We start from the raw sequence: 16,999 nt of genomic DNA on the forward strand, positions 1-16,999 counted from the left end.
CCCACAATTATGACACTTAGGAATAAACTTACCTTGTATTCCTGATTCCTTAGAGTTAGGCATCACATGATTAGTTAAGCAAGAATTATCTAAATAGGTTGTATCTTCTATCGCAAGCTTAATATCAATAGAATCTAATTCAGAATCAGAAGCATGTGAAGTAGAAGTACTTAAATTATTAACAATTAAATCAAACTTGTTAAAAATATCTGTATGAATACAAAGCATGTTTTTCAAATTATTACTAGAGAATTTTCCAAGAGATCGTCTGATTCTTATAATTTATTCTCTAGTGCATCAACAGTATCAAAAAACATGGTATTCTCATATTTCAAAGAGTCAATCAAAACATGTGATTCAGATAATTGTAAAATTAAAGACTCTTTTTATTGCTTAATCTTCTTGAGTTCTTTATTGGATTTCTTAAAAAGTTTACCTATCAAAAGGGTATCTATAGAGAAATAATAAAAATCATCTTCAAAGAACTTAGGAAGATTTATGTTAGAAGAAGTCATGGATCACACTTAGGAAATAAATCCAAACACAAGTGTACCCGCTCTGATACCAATTGAAAATAAACAATGACTTCTAAATTAACCAAGTGTGTATGTTTATGTGCAACAAAATATCTTGAATGTGAAATTTAAATAAGACAAGATATTTGTTATGAAGTGGAAACTCTGTGAAGAGAAAAACCACTCCAGGGCAGCCAAACCCAGGAAATTCACTATCCAAAAACAAAGCTAGTTACAAGGCACTCGTACTCACATACCCTTATGCAGTAGTCATACCTTTAACTCTGACACGAAGCCTATCGTGAATGCTTCCCACCAAATCTTCCACCTGAAGGGGTTTTTTATGGATTCCTTTATCTTAGGGCCGACCCCTAAGATAGACTTCACACGAACAGTTGAGCACACACCGACAACGGCTTGAGAGCTAGCAGATCTTCGATTCTTACTAAACACCCTCTCAAAGCTAAGAGAATTCAATACCAAATTATGTACAAAATACAAGCCTAAGGCCCTCTATTTATAGGCTTACAGGAAACCTAAAATTGCTGAGATTCGGGCTCTGGCTGTCGAGCGTCCGGACGAAAGTTAGCCACGTCTGGAAGGTTTTCTACGATATCCTTTCAGATACAGCATAATTCTATCTTTATCAGGTTCACGTCCGAACGGCTTGACCGAGCGTCCAGACGGTCTTCCCTAAAATCCTTTCCGCAGTCGAACGGAACTCTAGAATTTTCTGAAATACTGGACATCGTCCGTACGTGTTGCCACGTCATCCTGACGGCTTGCAAAGACTACCCAAACAGTGTCGACTTCTAAAATTCAACTCCATGTTGAACCATGATTGACCTAGCGTTCGGATGGTGTTGCTCTAACGTCCGGACGGTGTTGCTCTAACGTCCGGACGTCTTCATCGTTATCTGTAAGACACTACGGGGCTTCCGGATGCCTTCAAAGGCTCGTTTGGACGGTTGTACAGAAACTGGCTGTTTTGTCTTGGAAATTGAATGAAATCTTCATGGACATCTTCTTAGAAACTTGTGACCATACACATGGCATGAAATGAGACACTGTCCATATTACTTGAAGACTCTGAATAAAACCGATAATCCTATTAAAAAGCAACCATTACATAAAGTATTTTTGTCAACCAGAATGTTGCCAATATAAAATTCTAACAACAGTAAAGACCGTCCGAACGTGGTCATGTTATGGGAAGAATCACACTATTCTGGAAAGGCGGTCGCAGAAGACCGTCCGGACGAGGCTAACTTCCGTCCGGACGCCAACTCACCGGAGTCCGAATTTGAGCAGAATTAGATTTTCTGTAAGCCTATAAATAGATGACTCTAGGCTTGTTATTTGTAAGAATTCAATTTAGAATTCTATAGTGCTTAGAGAGGGTCTTTAGGGAGAATTGAAGATCCGCTAACTCTTTAGCCGTTGCCAATGTGTGTTCTTTGTTCGTGTAAAGTCTATCTTACGGGTAGACCTTAAAGTAAAAGAATCCATCAAAGACCCCTTCAAGTAGGAGACTTGGTTGTGAAGCGTTTACGATGGGCTTCGTGTTATAGTTAAAGGTATGACTACTGCAATGAGTTTTGTGAGTACGAGTGCTTTGTAACTTACTTTGTCTTTGGATAGTGGATTTCCTAGGTTTGGCTGCCCCAGAGTGGTTTTTCTCTTCACAAAGTTTCCACTTCGTCAACAAATATCTTGTCTATTTTATTTTTCGTATTTAAGATATTTTGTTGCACACGAGCACACACTTGGTTGTTTAGAAGTCATTATTTATTTTTCAATACATAAAACTACTCCAACATTTTGAACAGTGAAAGGACTCTAACATAGAGTCCAAACGCTATATGTTAAGTCATTTTCAAAAACGACTCAAAATGATTTGAGTCGTTTTTATGCCAAAAAACGACTAAAAAAAATGACTCAAAATACTTAATTTTTTGTAGTGTACCCAAATTCTCCCAAATTCTCTTATAAATAGAAGCATTATGTATTGTGAACTCATCAAGGAATAAAAGTAAAATGTAGACCTTTAGTCTTTATCCTATGAACGTAGGTCATAATCGAACCACATAAATCCTTGTTCTTATTTTCTTTATTCCGCTTTTCGTTTTATATTTCTATAACATTATCTTTTCTTTTCGATCCAATTGTCTTGTAAATTCTTTGTTATTTTGTTTTTATTGTCTTCTTCTTGATAGTTGCTGCAATCCAAGATAGAACCAAACCCTTGCCCAGCTCCTGCCCAATTTGATCAGCGCCCAGAGGCTCAGCTAGCCTAGTCCGATCCGCGCCAGCCCCATTGTAATCCCCTATGTTCTTCGGTGGTTTAGTTGATGCAAAGTCCTTTGGGTGGTCTTCGTTTGGATCATTGCACATGATAAGAGTACACGTGGGTAGGAGCCAAGATGGGTGGTCTTCTTCAATTTGTTTGGATCATGACACAGATTTAAGATTTGGATTTTCAAACCTTTTCTTTTGCCTTCAGATCTCGTTGCTTTATTGGTAACATGGTACATAGATCTAAAAGAAGATGTGAGAAGGAAGGAAGACAAAAATAAAAATAAAATAAGGTCTTAGAGCATTCCCAGTAACTTCCTAATCATTTTCCCTAAATATAGGAAACAAAACTACTTTTTGCTTTCTTAAACAAAAACACTACACAGTAGCTTCCCTATATCTTTTCCTATAATATTAAAATATTATTTTTAATTTTTTCTTTTGTTTATTTATTTATTTTTTCTTCTTCTCTCTCTTCATTGCCTACGTCTCCCACAAGATGTATTTTCCATTGAGTTGCTCTGAAAACCTTCGATCCAAAGCCAAATGGGTCGACGAGAGAAGATGAGCAGCAAATCCACCATTTGCCAAGATAAGATGAGAAGATGAACAGCAAATCCACCATTTGTGAACATTGTAGCATCACATAGAGAGAGAGAGAGAGAGAGAGAGAGAGAGAGAGAGAGAGAGAGTACCTCCATTTGCCAAGAAAATCTATAATAAACAACCATGACAGGAACCTCTCCGATCTCTTCCTGGCCAATCTCTCTACCCCACGTATGGATGGGATCTGAGAATTCATACCACCAGGGTCTTCCGCTTTGAGATTATCCAACGGGGAATTTCGGTTTTGGTCCTCCATGATCACACAGATAGTGAAGCATGTTTTTCTTTTGGTTTTGTGGATTTTGCTACAGCGGAGAGCCAAGGAGATGAAGAGGCATGAGGGTTTTTGGATGAGGGAGTGCTGGAAGAGACGGAAGGGTTTGGGGGTTCCGGCGGCGAAGAGTCCAACCGCCATGGCAACATAGTGAGAGGAGAGAGAAGAAAAAAAAAGTGTGAAGAAGAAGAAAGGAGTGAGAGGAGAGAGAATGTAAGTGTTTTTTTAAGATTATAATAATGCATTGGGAATGCTATAGTGTTTCCCTATGCATTGGGAAGCACTGTAGCATTCCTAGGGAACAGAAAAATATAGGGAAGATATTGTGGGTGGCTTCTTGTGACTTTCTTGAAATTTTTCCTAAAATTTAGGGAATAGGACCCTTATAGGGAAGTTGCTATGAATGCTCATAGTTGCTAGTAGTTGATGGGTGCTTGATCATCTTTCTTCTGATGTTTCTTCTTTCTTGGAAATTGTAATTTCAAAAGAAAAAGAAAAAGAAACCCCCCCCCCCCCCCCCAAAAAAAAAAGGAGAAGAAGAGAAAATTTGGTTGAAAAAATAAAATCAAAAGAGGCCTAATAAATTAGGAAATCAACAAATTCAACGTCTCGGAATTTTGTTTTCCATTTCATCTTTCACGTACGCACACACTCCCATTCACATTCCATGGGATTCACTTTCCCATAACTTAATAAACACTTCCAATTTCTTGTTAGAACGCTGAGAGACTTCAAATTCCTTTGTTGGAATTCCGGTAAGAACGAGAACATTGAGAATGTGCCCATAAACCCTAGGGATTCGTCAGGGATTCAGACCGGAATCGACTCGGTGAGGGCTCCGCTGAACGCAATCCAAGAGCTGATTCAAAACCCTAAGCCGGAACAAGAAGTGTGGTTTAGGTGTAATATTGAAAGGACTCCAACTAAGGCCAAGGGGAAAGCTTCGAATCCCGCATTGCGTTTTCGCACTCCAGACAAGCATGGCGTTGGGTTCTCAGGGAAGAATAATTTTGGGTGGGCTCAAAAGCACGATCCTGGTTCTATAACCGGTGATTTGGGCGACGATGGAAGCAATTCTTCTGCGCAAGTGAGAGGAGGGGTTGGAACTGGAAATGGGGTTTTGGTTAGTATGACTCCTCGAACCACTCAGACAATGGGAAGGGCTCCTTCAGGTTATTCTAAGAGCAATTAGACGCAAAGCACACCGGCTAAGAGTGTTAATAAGCCTTCGAGTTTGGGGATTCAAAGTAGGGTTGATGGAAATGCCGTTGCTCATGCTGGAAACTTTGCTGCATTGAATAAAGGGTTGCCGATTTCTTGTTGTCCACTTACGATTGTTAATACTGTAGAAGTGCCTTACTTTGAGCTCAAGGAAGAGCCTTCATTCTGGATGGAACACAGTGTACAAGTAACCTTCATTTGGAGTCCCATTTCAAATTTCATGCTTTACCTATTGTGTGACATAGTTTTTTGAATTTGTTGAAAATGGTGCTGAAAGAGTGGTAGCGGATTTTAATTTACTGATATATTTGAATATTCTGTTATCGTCTTATGAGAATTGAGACAAGAGTTGTGCAATAATCATTTTTCACGTTAAACAGATTGAAGTAGACTTCTCAATGCCGCAAAAGATAACTTCGATCAAGAGATAACCTGATATCTAGTGTACGTAACATAGGACTAAAGTTGCATATAAGGAAGTTGTATTGCTGTTTATTGATCATTAAACTTTTGTGGAATTTGTATTCTTGTTTCCAGACTCCGGTATACAGAATTGTGTAGAGTATGGTGTAGCATAGTGTTGATAGATTTAGCGACCTTCCAAAAGAAGCTGTTCATCACATTCTTTTTTTCCTCTGGATGAGGGACCTTGTGAGACTAAGCGTCATATCAAGAAGATGCCGACAGACAGTTATGCATATATCAAACCCAAATTTGGAGTTGTGTGACCTCGGTTCAGTCACATCTGACGACGCTTGCCGATCTTGTTAATTAGAGAATATATTTTTATATTAAAATGAAATATATTAATATGATATTGTACGTTATTTATCTTTTATAAGATTGATTGTAATCAGGTTTGATGATAATCAAATCTCGAGATTTGATAACCATACTTATTTGTATCAATTCTCTTATAAATAGGAGTCCTTTGCATTACAATTGTAATGTTATCAAGGAATAAAGGCAAAAATATAACTCTTTGGGCTTTACCTGTAAACGTAAGTCCTAGATCGAATCACATAAATTCTTGTTCTTATTTTCTTTATTCCGCTTTGCCTTTAATTTATTTTATGATTATGTTTTCTTTCAAATATGACTTTCAACAACTTTGTGGATAGGTTCATGGTCCTCCGCTGCTTGTATGAAGTGAAGACGCAAAGCTTTTGGCTCGATTGATCTTTTGAAGAAAGCGATGAAGACAAAGAATATCGGGTGGAGACGTGGTTGCAGCATGTAGTCAACTTGGGTGTTGCAGAAGTTAGGCTTGAATTCTCTTACACCCATGAAGATTTTGCCTCGAATATTTTTTAAACCAATTGGAGGAGCCACGACCCCTAATGGCATTAACGTGGCTTTGCCACTGCATACATCCCGAACACATCTCTATACAACAAAGTTTTAAATCCACCATTGAATTTGTGGGGCCCACACACCATTGAATTTGTGGGGCCCACATTGAGCCCCATCTCATAAATCCAATGGTGGATTTAAAAAATGAGATGTGTAGGATATATATTTATATCATTTCTCATTTTGTTAAGATCTCAATTTTGACGAGCTTTTGTTGATATCTCAGTAGGGGCGTGGATCAATTACCTAACAAATTTTCTTATAAAATATATATATTTTTTTTAAAACCAATTGCAAGGGCTATGACCTTTGCTGATCTTAACGTGGCTCTGCCACTGCTCTCCCGAAACCTCTCTCCACAACAAAACCATTCCCAAAACTTAACAAATTCAACATCTCAGAAGTTTGTTTTCCATTTCCTCTTTCATGTACGCACACACTCCCATTCACATTCCACGAGATTCACTTTCCCATAACTTAACAAACACTTCCAATTTTTTGTTAGAATGTTGAGAGACTTCAAATTCCTTCGTCGGAATTCTGGTAAGAACGAGAAGATTGAGAATGTGCCCATAAACCCTAGGGATTTGTCGGGGATTTAGATTGGAACCGACTCGTTCAGGGCTCCACTTAACACAATCCAAGAGTTGATTCAAAACCCTAAGACAGAACAAGAAGTGTGGTTTAGGAGTAAGATTGAGAGGACTAAAACTAAGGCCAAAGGAAAAGCTTCGGATTCCGCATTGCCTCTTCGCACTCGAGACAAGCATGGCGTTGTTCTCAAATATTCCATTATGCACACCATGGATGGTCACAAGATAAAGAAATAAATAAGTAGAAAAAAAAAATGAAAGGAAACAATATAATTGCAAAATGCCAAAAGAGACAGGTCATAGAATTGTCATGTTCTCAAACTCAGAATTTCAGGAGATGAAGTCTTATCCAACGAAATGACAAAATGCCAACAACATTTAACAGAGGGTCTTGATCATTGAAAATAATTCCCCTTTTATTTACCCACCAAAAAAATAAAAAAAAAAATAAAAAACCCGTGACTTATAAAACAAGTATTACATAAAAGAGAAAAAGAAAGAAAAGAGAAAATAACTTCAAGAATTATGATGAAATGAGAAATAATTGTTGTATAGTTCTTGACATAGCTCTTGAAATAATTATGGGTCCTATATATATATATATATATATATATATATATATATATATATATATATATATATATATTAGAGTCGTACAAAAATTATACATAAGTTATAAACATATCATATCTCTTTCTCCAAATATGTCCCTAATGCTCTTAGCCACTTGGATATAAACTCCTACTCTAACTTGGAGACAAACTCCTACAAGGAACAATAGAAACTTACTACTAAATGACTTCTGCATCATAGTGCTGCAAATAATTAAAAGACTCTAACTTAAATAAATAACTATAACTATTCTTATTTAATTAAACTACGACTATTCTAAGATAAGATACAGCAAAGACGCAAGAGTTTCGTAAGATATGTGCTTGTGAGTCATGCCACCAACATCTTCTAACTGCTGTAGAATTATACTTTCATAACAGAATACTATGACTAATACCATTTTGACTAGCATATAGGTTACTTAGATTGTTCTCATACTTATGTTCTATATGTAACACGTCTATAATCATCATTTTCATGTCCTAACCATGAACTAATACATTTTATCTTGTCATTATTATATGATACAATTCTACACGGTAGTTGGAATCTAAAACCACATATATGTTTCTTGGTGCCCTAAAACCATGTTCCCTAATGCCAAAATTCGCCTAACTCTAGCTTGAAGTGGCTAAGTAGAGATATGGGATTTGAATCAAATATATGCATATATAATCAAGATGGAAGCTCAAGTAGAACAAGAAAGAGTGAGATATATTTTACAAACTCTTACAAAAATTGCAAATAGTAGGTAAAAGGCTTTTTGAAAGCTTTATTGGCTCTAATGCCAATTAGAGAAAGGTTACACAAAGAGAGAACACTCAAAAGAATTCTTATTACAAGGCTACTTATGTAATAACAAACACTCTTATAGAACAAAAACACAAAAGACTTTTACATAACTTCAAATAAATCTAACATTAGTCCCTTAAAAAGACTTAACAAACACTCTTTCATAGGAGAGTGAGAAAAAAACCTCAAAAGACTTTGCGTAAGAGATCTTTTGTTTTTTTTTCCTCACTCCTCTGTAAGGGTGCCAAGTCTTTTTAAGTCTAAGGGTCTCTACGTCCTGCTTTTAAAATAATTATGTTTTCAAATTTATAAAATTAAATTCGATATAAAAATAAAGTGTACCTTTAAAGCAATTTTAAGAAAACTAGTTATTATAAAGGAAAATTTTAAAAAGAAACAATGAACATACTTAGGGCAGTAAATACATGCTTTTAAGAGTGACATCAATCACCCCACAGAACCAAGTACCAACAAGGCAACAACGAACATAACGTAGAACCATGTACCAAGCACAACACACAAGATGATGTTCGAGCATAAACACAAATACATACCAAATTTAATTCATTTAGAAGGCCTCACAAGGCCATACCATAAACATATATAATAAAAGTTTTTTAGAGAAATTTAAACATTTAATTTTTAAATCAAGGGGGTAGGTTGAGGGCCAATCCATCAGAAACCACCACGGAGACGGAGGACAAGGTGAAGGGTGGACTCCTTCTGAATGTTATAATCCGCAAGGGTACGGCCGTCCTCAAGCTGCTTGCCAGCGAAGATCAGCCTCTGCTGGTCCGGTGGGATCCCTTCCTTGTCCTGGATCTTGGCCTTCACATTGTCAATGGTGTCCGAGCTCTCTACCTCCAGGGTGATGGTCTTCCCGGTGAGGGTCTTCACAAAGATCTGCATGCCACCACGGAGACGGAGCACAAGGTGAAGGGTGGACTCCTTCTGAATGTTATAGTCGGCCAATGTACGACCGTCCTCCAGCTGCTTCCCAGCAAAGATCAACCTCTGCTGGTCCGGTGGGATCCCCTCCTTGTCCTGGATCTTAGCCTTAACGTTGTCGATGGTGTCCGAGCTCTCTACCTCCAGGGTGATGGTCTTGCCGGTGAGGGTCTTCACGAAGATCTGCATGCCTCCCCTCAGCCTTAGCACCAGATGGAGAGTGCTCTCCTTCTGGATGTTGTAGTCGGCGAGGGTGCGACCATCCTCTAGCTGCTTCCCAGCGAAGATAAGCCTCTGCTGGTCCGGTGGGATGCCCTCCTTGTCCTGGATCTTGGCCTTGACGTTGTCGATGGTGTCCGAGCTCTCCACCTCCAGGGTGATGGTCTTGCCTGTAAGGGTCTTCACGAAGATCTGCATGCCTCCCCTCAGCCTTAGCACCAGATGTAGGGTGCTCTCCTTCTGGATGTTGTAGTCAGCGAGGGTGCGACCGTCCTCTAGCTGCTTTCCGGCGAAGATAAGCCTCTGCTGGTCCGGTGGGATGCCCTCCTTGTCCTGGATCTTGGCCTTCACGTTATCGATGGTGTCAGAACTCTCGACCTCCAAGGTGATGGTCTTGCCGGTGAGGGTCTTGACGAAGATCTGCATACCACCGCGGAGACGGAGCACAAGATGGAGGGTGGACTCCTTCTGGATATTGTAGTCAGCAAGGGTGCGGCCGTCCTCGAGCTGCTTGCCGGCGAAAATAAGCCTCTGCTGGTCCGGTGGGATACCCTCCTTATCCTGGATCTTGGCCTTTACGTTGTCGATGGTGTCTGAGCTCTCGACCTCGAGAGTGATGGTCTTGCCGGTAAGGGTCTTGACGAAGATTTGCATCTGTGAGAACATAGAAAGCAGAGAGATTTGAGCTACGATGTCGTTTCTTTATGCTAACCTTTTGTAGCAAATTATTGAAAATTGCAAAACCTTTTATAAGTATCAAAATTAGATTCGATTATAAACTGCTTATAGATTATAAAAAATAAATAATTTTTTTTAAAAAAAATCGACTTTTCTGAAAATTTCACTATCGGATCAGATAGGGCTCAAACACAAAGATTAGCAATATTAGCAAAACCCAGTCCGATAGGCTCAAACGCAATATTAGCAAATTTCGGCATATTCAGTACAGATCTGTCGTGATCCATCTGATCAGATAGGGCTTAAAGGCAAAATTAACAAATTTCTGAAAATTCAGCACAGATCTGTCGTGATCCATCTGATCAGATACGGCTCAGACACAAAATTAGCAACTTTCTGATGATTTTATGCATATGATCTATCATATAATATAGGGCTCAAGCACAAAATTAACAAACGTCCGAAAATTTCAGTACAGATCTCTTGTGATGTGTCGGTTCAGATAGGACTCAAACGCAAAATCGGTACAGAACTGACTAGATCTAGCACATCTTAGTTCAACATCGGTTTGATCGTTACAGATCCAATACATCAACAAGATTACTTCAATTTCGGTCATGGATTTTCTAGATCCAATAAATAAAAAATTTAATTAGTAGTAATCATCTGATCTTTTCCTAAAATTCCCTACCAGCCAAACAGGAAATTAAAAGAACGAAGAAAATTAAGGGGAAAAGAAAAAGAAAGATACCTTGAGAGAGTTTGAAAAAGCTGATTTTGCTTCACAATATACACAAACAGAACGATGGAAGATATGAGGGGCTTGGGTCTTTTTTTATAGCGGAGGAGATGTACAACTTAAACACGGAAACGGAGGAACCCGTGACAAGAGATCCAATCAGTTCCTGACACGTCGTCGGTATGAGGTGTCGTGCACTAGTTTACACGGCAAAGGTTGGAATTAATTAACTGAGGGTCAGGCGTGATTCGTGAAGCTTCCTTTTTTGAATTGAAGTAGTTGTGTAACATTATTGGTGCGATTCGCCGGCCGTTAACGTGGTCATAACGGAGTTGAGCTATATAAGCTGATGGTTGTTTGGTAGCCATATAAACATAACGGATTGATCTATAAAAAAAAAAAAAAGGCGGTTAGTTTGACGGAGTTGAGCTATATAAGCTGACGGTTGTTTGGTAGCCATATAAACATAACGGATTGATCTATAAAAAAAAAAAAAGGCGGTTAGTTTGACGGAGTTGAGCTATATAAGCTGACGGTTGTTTGGTAGCCATATAAACATAACGGAGTTGAGCTAAAAAGAAAAAAAAGGGGTTAGTTTGACGGAGTCACATAGGTATCTCCGTCATGTTTGCCTTTTCTTAAGGGGTAGGGGACCCGAAGTCCGTGTCGTGGGGCCCATGGGGCTTTTTCTTTGTTGCAAGTGGGTTTGATTATTCATCGGGGGGCTCCACTGGAGTTGATTGGTTGCTGCAGCGGTGACTTTCTAGATTATCCGGCGTCTACTGTGATTTATCGTTTTCTTCTCTTACACGGAAATAAACAAAAGAGTTGAAGAGGGGTGGGCCGGTGGGGACTGGGGAGAGATGCCTCTGAGAATTACCAAAGTCCTAAATGGTTTTACAGCTCTTTTTTTATAAATATTGTTGGAAAATGCTTTACTTTCGAAAAAGAAAAGATTTTTTTTTTTTTTCTCGAAATGAACTATTTCTCATTTATAATTGATACATTATTTGAAAATGAAGTTTTGAAAAAAATAATAATAAGTGTATTACTTCTCAACATTATTTGAGTTATTGCAAGAAAATATGCTTTGAATACTGTACAAATTATTTTCGAAATAGGAGAACTCTTGAGAAAGCTTAATCATACTTTGAAAGCTTGTGTTTTTTTTCTTATTTAAGAAATTATTCTAACGAGATATAAATGTAAAAATTACTTTTATGTTTTACGAGTATTTTGTATATAAATTATTTGTTAATGTTTTTATTTTTGTTTTGAAAAGAAAAAATAAAAGCAAAAACAAAATTCTTTAATAAGTCATCTGTTTCTCAATTAAGATGGGTCTATATATGGAGGTGATGTCTGAGTAATTTTTTTTTTTTTACACCAATTATTGAAAATTTATAGCCTACATATAGGAAAAAGTTGTACAACAATCATTTCTCGTGATATATAAGGGGTTAGGGTATATTTAGATTGGATCCAGCTTCCATGCGGTAGTTTAAAACTACCGCATGGGTACCGTTTTCCATGGTACTCTTTTCCACTTAAAAAAAATTTGCAAATTTTTTAATAAATTTAAAAATTATAAAAATAATAATAATTAAAAACAAAAATTATAAAAACCTAAAAAAACTAAAGGGGTGGCCGGCCACCCCATTATTGGCTTAGGGGGTGGCTCCAGCCACTCCCTTGGCCAATCTGGGGTGGATCGTCCACCCCAGTCGACTTTAGGGGTGGTCCGGCCACCCCCAAAAAGCCAAAAAACAAAAAAAGGTTAGGGGTTTGGGGGTGGCTCGACCACCCCCATATCGGGTGTATGGGGTGGTCGAAACCACCCCCAGGCCCTTCGGGGTGGTCCGGCCACCCCTAAAAGGCCTAGAAACCAAAAAAAAAAAAAAGGTTTGGATTTTGCCACCCCCAGATCGGCCGTATAGGGTGGTCGAAACCACCCTCAGGCCCTTCGGGGTGATCCGGCCACCCCTAAAAGGCCTAAAAACCAAAAAAAAAAAAAAAAAAAAAGTTTGGATTTTGGGTGTGGCCGGATCACCCCCAAAGGCCTTGGGGGTGGCTCGGCCACCCCCAGATCGGCCGTATAGGGTGGTCGAAACCACCCCTAGGCTCTTGAGGGTGGTCGGACCACCCCCCAAACCCTTAACTTTTTTTTTTTGTTTTGTTTTTTGGCCTTTTGGGGGTGGTCCGACCACCCCCAAAGCCGACTGGGGTGGTTCGTCCACCCCAGATTGGCCAAGGGGGTGGCTCCAGCCACCCCCTTGGCCAATAATGGGGTGGTCGGCACCCCCTTGGGCAACGCCGGCCACCCCTTTAATTTTTTTAGGTTTTTATATTTTTTGTTTTTAATTATTAATATTTTTATAATTTTATAATTTATTAAAAAATTTGCAAATTTTTTTAAGTGGAAAACGGTACCGTTTTCCACTACAGCACCCAACTACCGCATGGAAGCCGGATCCATTTAAATTACCCTAAGTTGGAGATTTGATGAGCAATACATTGTCTTTGATAAATATTAAATTACATTGAATTTAGTGATTTATGATATTGAATCACCATATCAAGGGATTTGATTAGGATTATATTTTATCTGTAAACTCTATAAATAGAACATTTTGTATTGTAAACTCATCAAGAGAAATAATAGTATAATGTAGCTATTTGAGATTTAATTGTCTTTATTTTCTTATATGATTATCTTTTCTTTCATGTTATCAGAATTATAAGCAAACGCTAGTTTCAACCACGTGGAATTTTAGTTTCTGATCTTCACATATATCAAACAACAAATCCATATATGAGTCTACGTATTTTTGTCTTTTTTACTACATAGTTCTTATCCATTGGAGACCATAGATCAATGAAAGAAAAAAAAAAAAAAAAAAAAAAATTCTCACTCTCCATGACAAAACTTGTAGATCCATTGCAGAACCAAACCCTTGCCCAGCTCTTGCCCAATCCGATCAGCGCCGAGAGGCTCAGCCCAGTCCGATCCGTGCCAGCCCCCTGCAATTCCCTATGTTCTTCGGCGGTTTAGTTGCTGCAAAGTCCATTTGGGGGGTCTTCGTTTGGATCATTGCACATGATAGGAGTACACGTGGGTAGGAGCCGAGATGGCTGGTCTTCTTCAATTCGTTTGGATCATGACACGGAGATTTAAGTTTGGATTTTCATACTTTTTTTCTTTTGACTTCAAATCGATCTAGTTGCTTTATTAGCAATGTTGGAAAAGTTTTCGAATGGTGACGTGTCAGCTTCTGATTGGTTCTTTTGGGGCCTGAATATACGTCATGCAAACCAATAAAGGCTCGCCGGGAGTTGGCCGACGGAACCTCCTTCAATGGCTAAGTCTGCAAGAGCTTTTATGAGAATGAGTAAATGTGATTAGAATTAGTTGATACATGTTTTTTACCATCTATTTATACCCTTATTCGAATTAGTTGGCATGTAGAAGGTCCCCAAATCTTTGAGATTGCTGACCATCCAATATGGGTGAACAATAATCCGATACGATGTGAATAGTGACTAGACACAGTGTTCAGACACTCGGTATGGTGTACAGGACCAAGGGTAGGTACACAGTGCTGACACCGAATCTGGTTTGTAACCTAATTTAACCTCGTTAAGTATTCAGGTTAATAAATGCTGAGATCCTAACAAATGCCGAAGATCTTATTGAACCCTAGGACAGGTGTACTTTGCATAGCGTGTCTTAGTGGCACTCCCGGCTCAACTATCCATTGACATTGAGCCTCCAATTGTTTCCACAGTCAGTAGCATATTCTTGTTGAGGTGATTGGTTCACCTTCCAAGTATGACCATTCATATCTGTGTTATATGTATCCGGTCGATTCACCCTTCAGCTGAAGGGTCTAGTGCGGTTTGGCTTAACCATGGGCCCACTTGGGCTTAAGGAATGATAATTTCCCAGCAAGTAGCATGGTATAGAGATCTAAAAGATGTGAGAAAGAACAAAAGAAAAAAAAAAAAAAAATTAAGGTCGTAGCCGCCAGTGGTTGATGGTGCTTGTTTATCTTTCTTTTGATGTTTGTTCTTTCTTGGAAATTATAATTTTTTTTTTTTTAAAAAAAAAAACGAAAAAATGAGAAAAAAAAAAAAAGGAAAATAAAATAAAATCAAAAGAGGCCAAGTTGCCCATACTATTTTGGTCATTTGTTGGCCTATTATTTGGTCTATTAATGGTCATGTTGTTGACTTAAACCCATCTTTTAGCCTTTGTGGTATTCTTTAAAGACTCAGACTTGACTTTTGTAGTATTGTTTAAAACCTAGGCCTCTTGGAATCATATTTGGTTGTCATCATAGTTGGCCTATTGACATTTCAGATGCATTTCCAATCATTGTAGCCAACCACCTCCAGTCATCGACGATTGTTGTCATATCCAGAAGAAGAAGAAGAACCTATTGCAAATTCAAGCTTCCAGAATCCTTGAACCATGAGTTTGAGGGAGATGTACGAGTATATTGGGATTACCTTGAAGTTAGGGATTTGATAAGTATTGTATTGCCTTTGATAAAGATTAAATTACTTTAAATTTAGAGATTTTATGATATCGAGTCAACCTAAATCAAGAAATTTGATTAAGATTATATTTTCATATGTATCTTCTATATATAGAGCATTTTGTATTATAAATTCATCAAGAAAAATAATAGTATAATGTAACCCTTTAAGCTTTATTATGTGAATGTAGTAAAATTTCTTATCTCTATTTTATTATTTTCGCTATTATCTTTATTTTTCTATACATGTGATTATATTTTCTTTCGTAAGGTAATCTAAAAAATCCTTTCTAACATATTCAAGGTCATTGTTTGATAAATCATTGCTTTAAATGAATGGACTTTTTTTTTTTTTTTTTTTGTTAAAATGGACTTTTGTTCTTTTTTTTTTTCAAGATGAATAATGGACTTTTGTTCTGGATTAAACTATTTAGGATAATCTTATCTTGGCCCGCGAGATCTTTTTTATTATTATTATTATTATTATTTAAAAAAAACAATGCATGTCTTTAATTAAAATAAATATAATTTTTTTAAGTCTCAGATTATTTTGATGTAAAATGTTTTTTTGTTGGAAAATGTTTTTAGAAAAATTATTTTTCAGGAACGATTATTTCAGTTGAAAATATTTTTTGACATTTAGCTCGTACAAAAAATAAGCAATGATGACGGCAATGGCTGCTGAGTCGATGGCGACGAAAGCCTGAGGCTACAGGCGACTTCTAATGGCGGCAAAAGCGAATGAATTGAGAGAGAGGGAGAGTGCAAGAAGGAAGTCGATCGGTACTCTAAGTCTAGAAGAAAAAACTCAAACTTTAAAAATAATTAACGAAATTATAACCAAAAATAATAAAAACTATTTTACGCAACTTAAAGTAGATATTAATCTCTGTCGAACCAAAAAAATAAGCCCTTGTACAGAAAAGGTTTCCGTTGAAAGAAACTGTTCCTAAATAAAATTTATAATGTTTGTTGCATGTGAGATATTGTTTTGGCTGATTAGAGGCAAAATTAACTCATTTCGTGAGGTACGGTATATATACCAAACCTTTTATTGATAATAATCAATTATCAAGCACTTACCGTCTAGCTTTTAGAAGCTCTTCTGATGTTCCTCTGCACTTTGAGGTCTTCTCGTAGTATTTGTGGTACGTGTTAGAGTGCCTTTGGGAGATCAAGGCACGCAGCTCGTTATTCCACGAAATGATCAAGGTAGCCCGTTATTCTTCAAACCTCTACATAATTAACAAGTTGCGGAAGAAAGAATTAATGGGTGAAAATTAATTAAAGTAGCCCGTTTAACCAAACAATATGCTCTAAAATAATTAGCATTCTTATAAACTTTCGTAGCTTCCAGCTAAAGAATTGAAAGTTAGTGTGTCACCTTAATTAGTTAATTTAACTAGAGAAAATGCCATATATATATATATATATATATATATATATATATATAAGTTGTTTAGACTGTACGTAGTGACGTTATTAGCATGTTGAATATATTCCCTTCATCAAAATCAAAGCAAACCTATCAAAGGAAAAAACAGGGGGCAATTCAATGGGCTGCCGCGGACTTCATGCAAATATATATTGTTTAAAAATGTTCATACTGTTCTTCT

General features: G+C 37.5%; 1 protein-coding gene across 1 annotated transcript; it reads right to left on the reverse strand.

Moving 5' to 3' along the window:
* Nucleotides 1-8,812: 8,812 nt before the first annotated feature.
* LOC133868247 (polyubiquitin) lies at nt 8,813-11,016 on the reverse strand. Its single transcript, XM_062305063.1, has 2 exons — nt 10,858-11,016; nt 8,813-10,082 (listed from the first exon to the last, which is right to left on the reverse strand). The coding sequence occupies exon 2, from the start codon at nt 10,080-10,082 to the stop codon at nt 8,937-8,939; it is 1,146 nt and encodes a 381-aa protein (XP_062161047.1). The 5' UTR covers nt 10,858-11,016; the 3' UTR covers nt 8,813-8,936.
* Nucleotides 11,017-16,999: the final 5,983 nt, after the last annotated feature.

The sequence above is a fragment of the Alnus glutinosa genome, chromosome 5, assembly GCF_958979055.1.
Source record: "Alnus glutinosa chromosome 5, dhAlnGlut1.1, whole genome shotgun sequence".
Classification (NCBI taxonomy): Eukaryota; Viridiplantae; Streptophyta; class Magnoliopsida; order Fagales; family Betulaceae; genus Alnus; species Alnus glutinosa.

Excerpts from the sequence above, each read along its gene's own strand:
- LOC133868247 (XM_062305063.1), bottom strand. The coding sequence starts at position 10,082 with ATGCAAATCTTCGTCAAGACCCTTACCGGCAAGACCATCACTCTCGAG.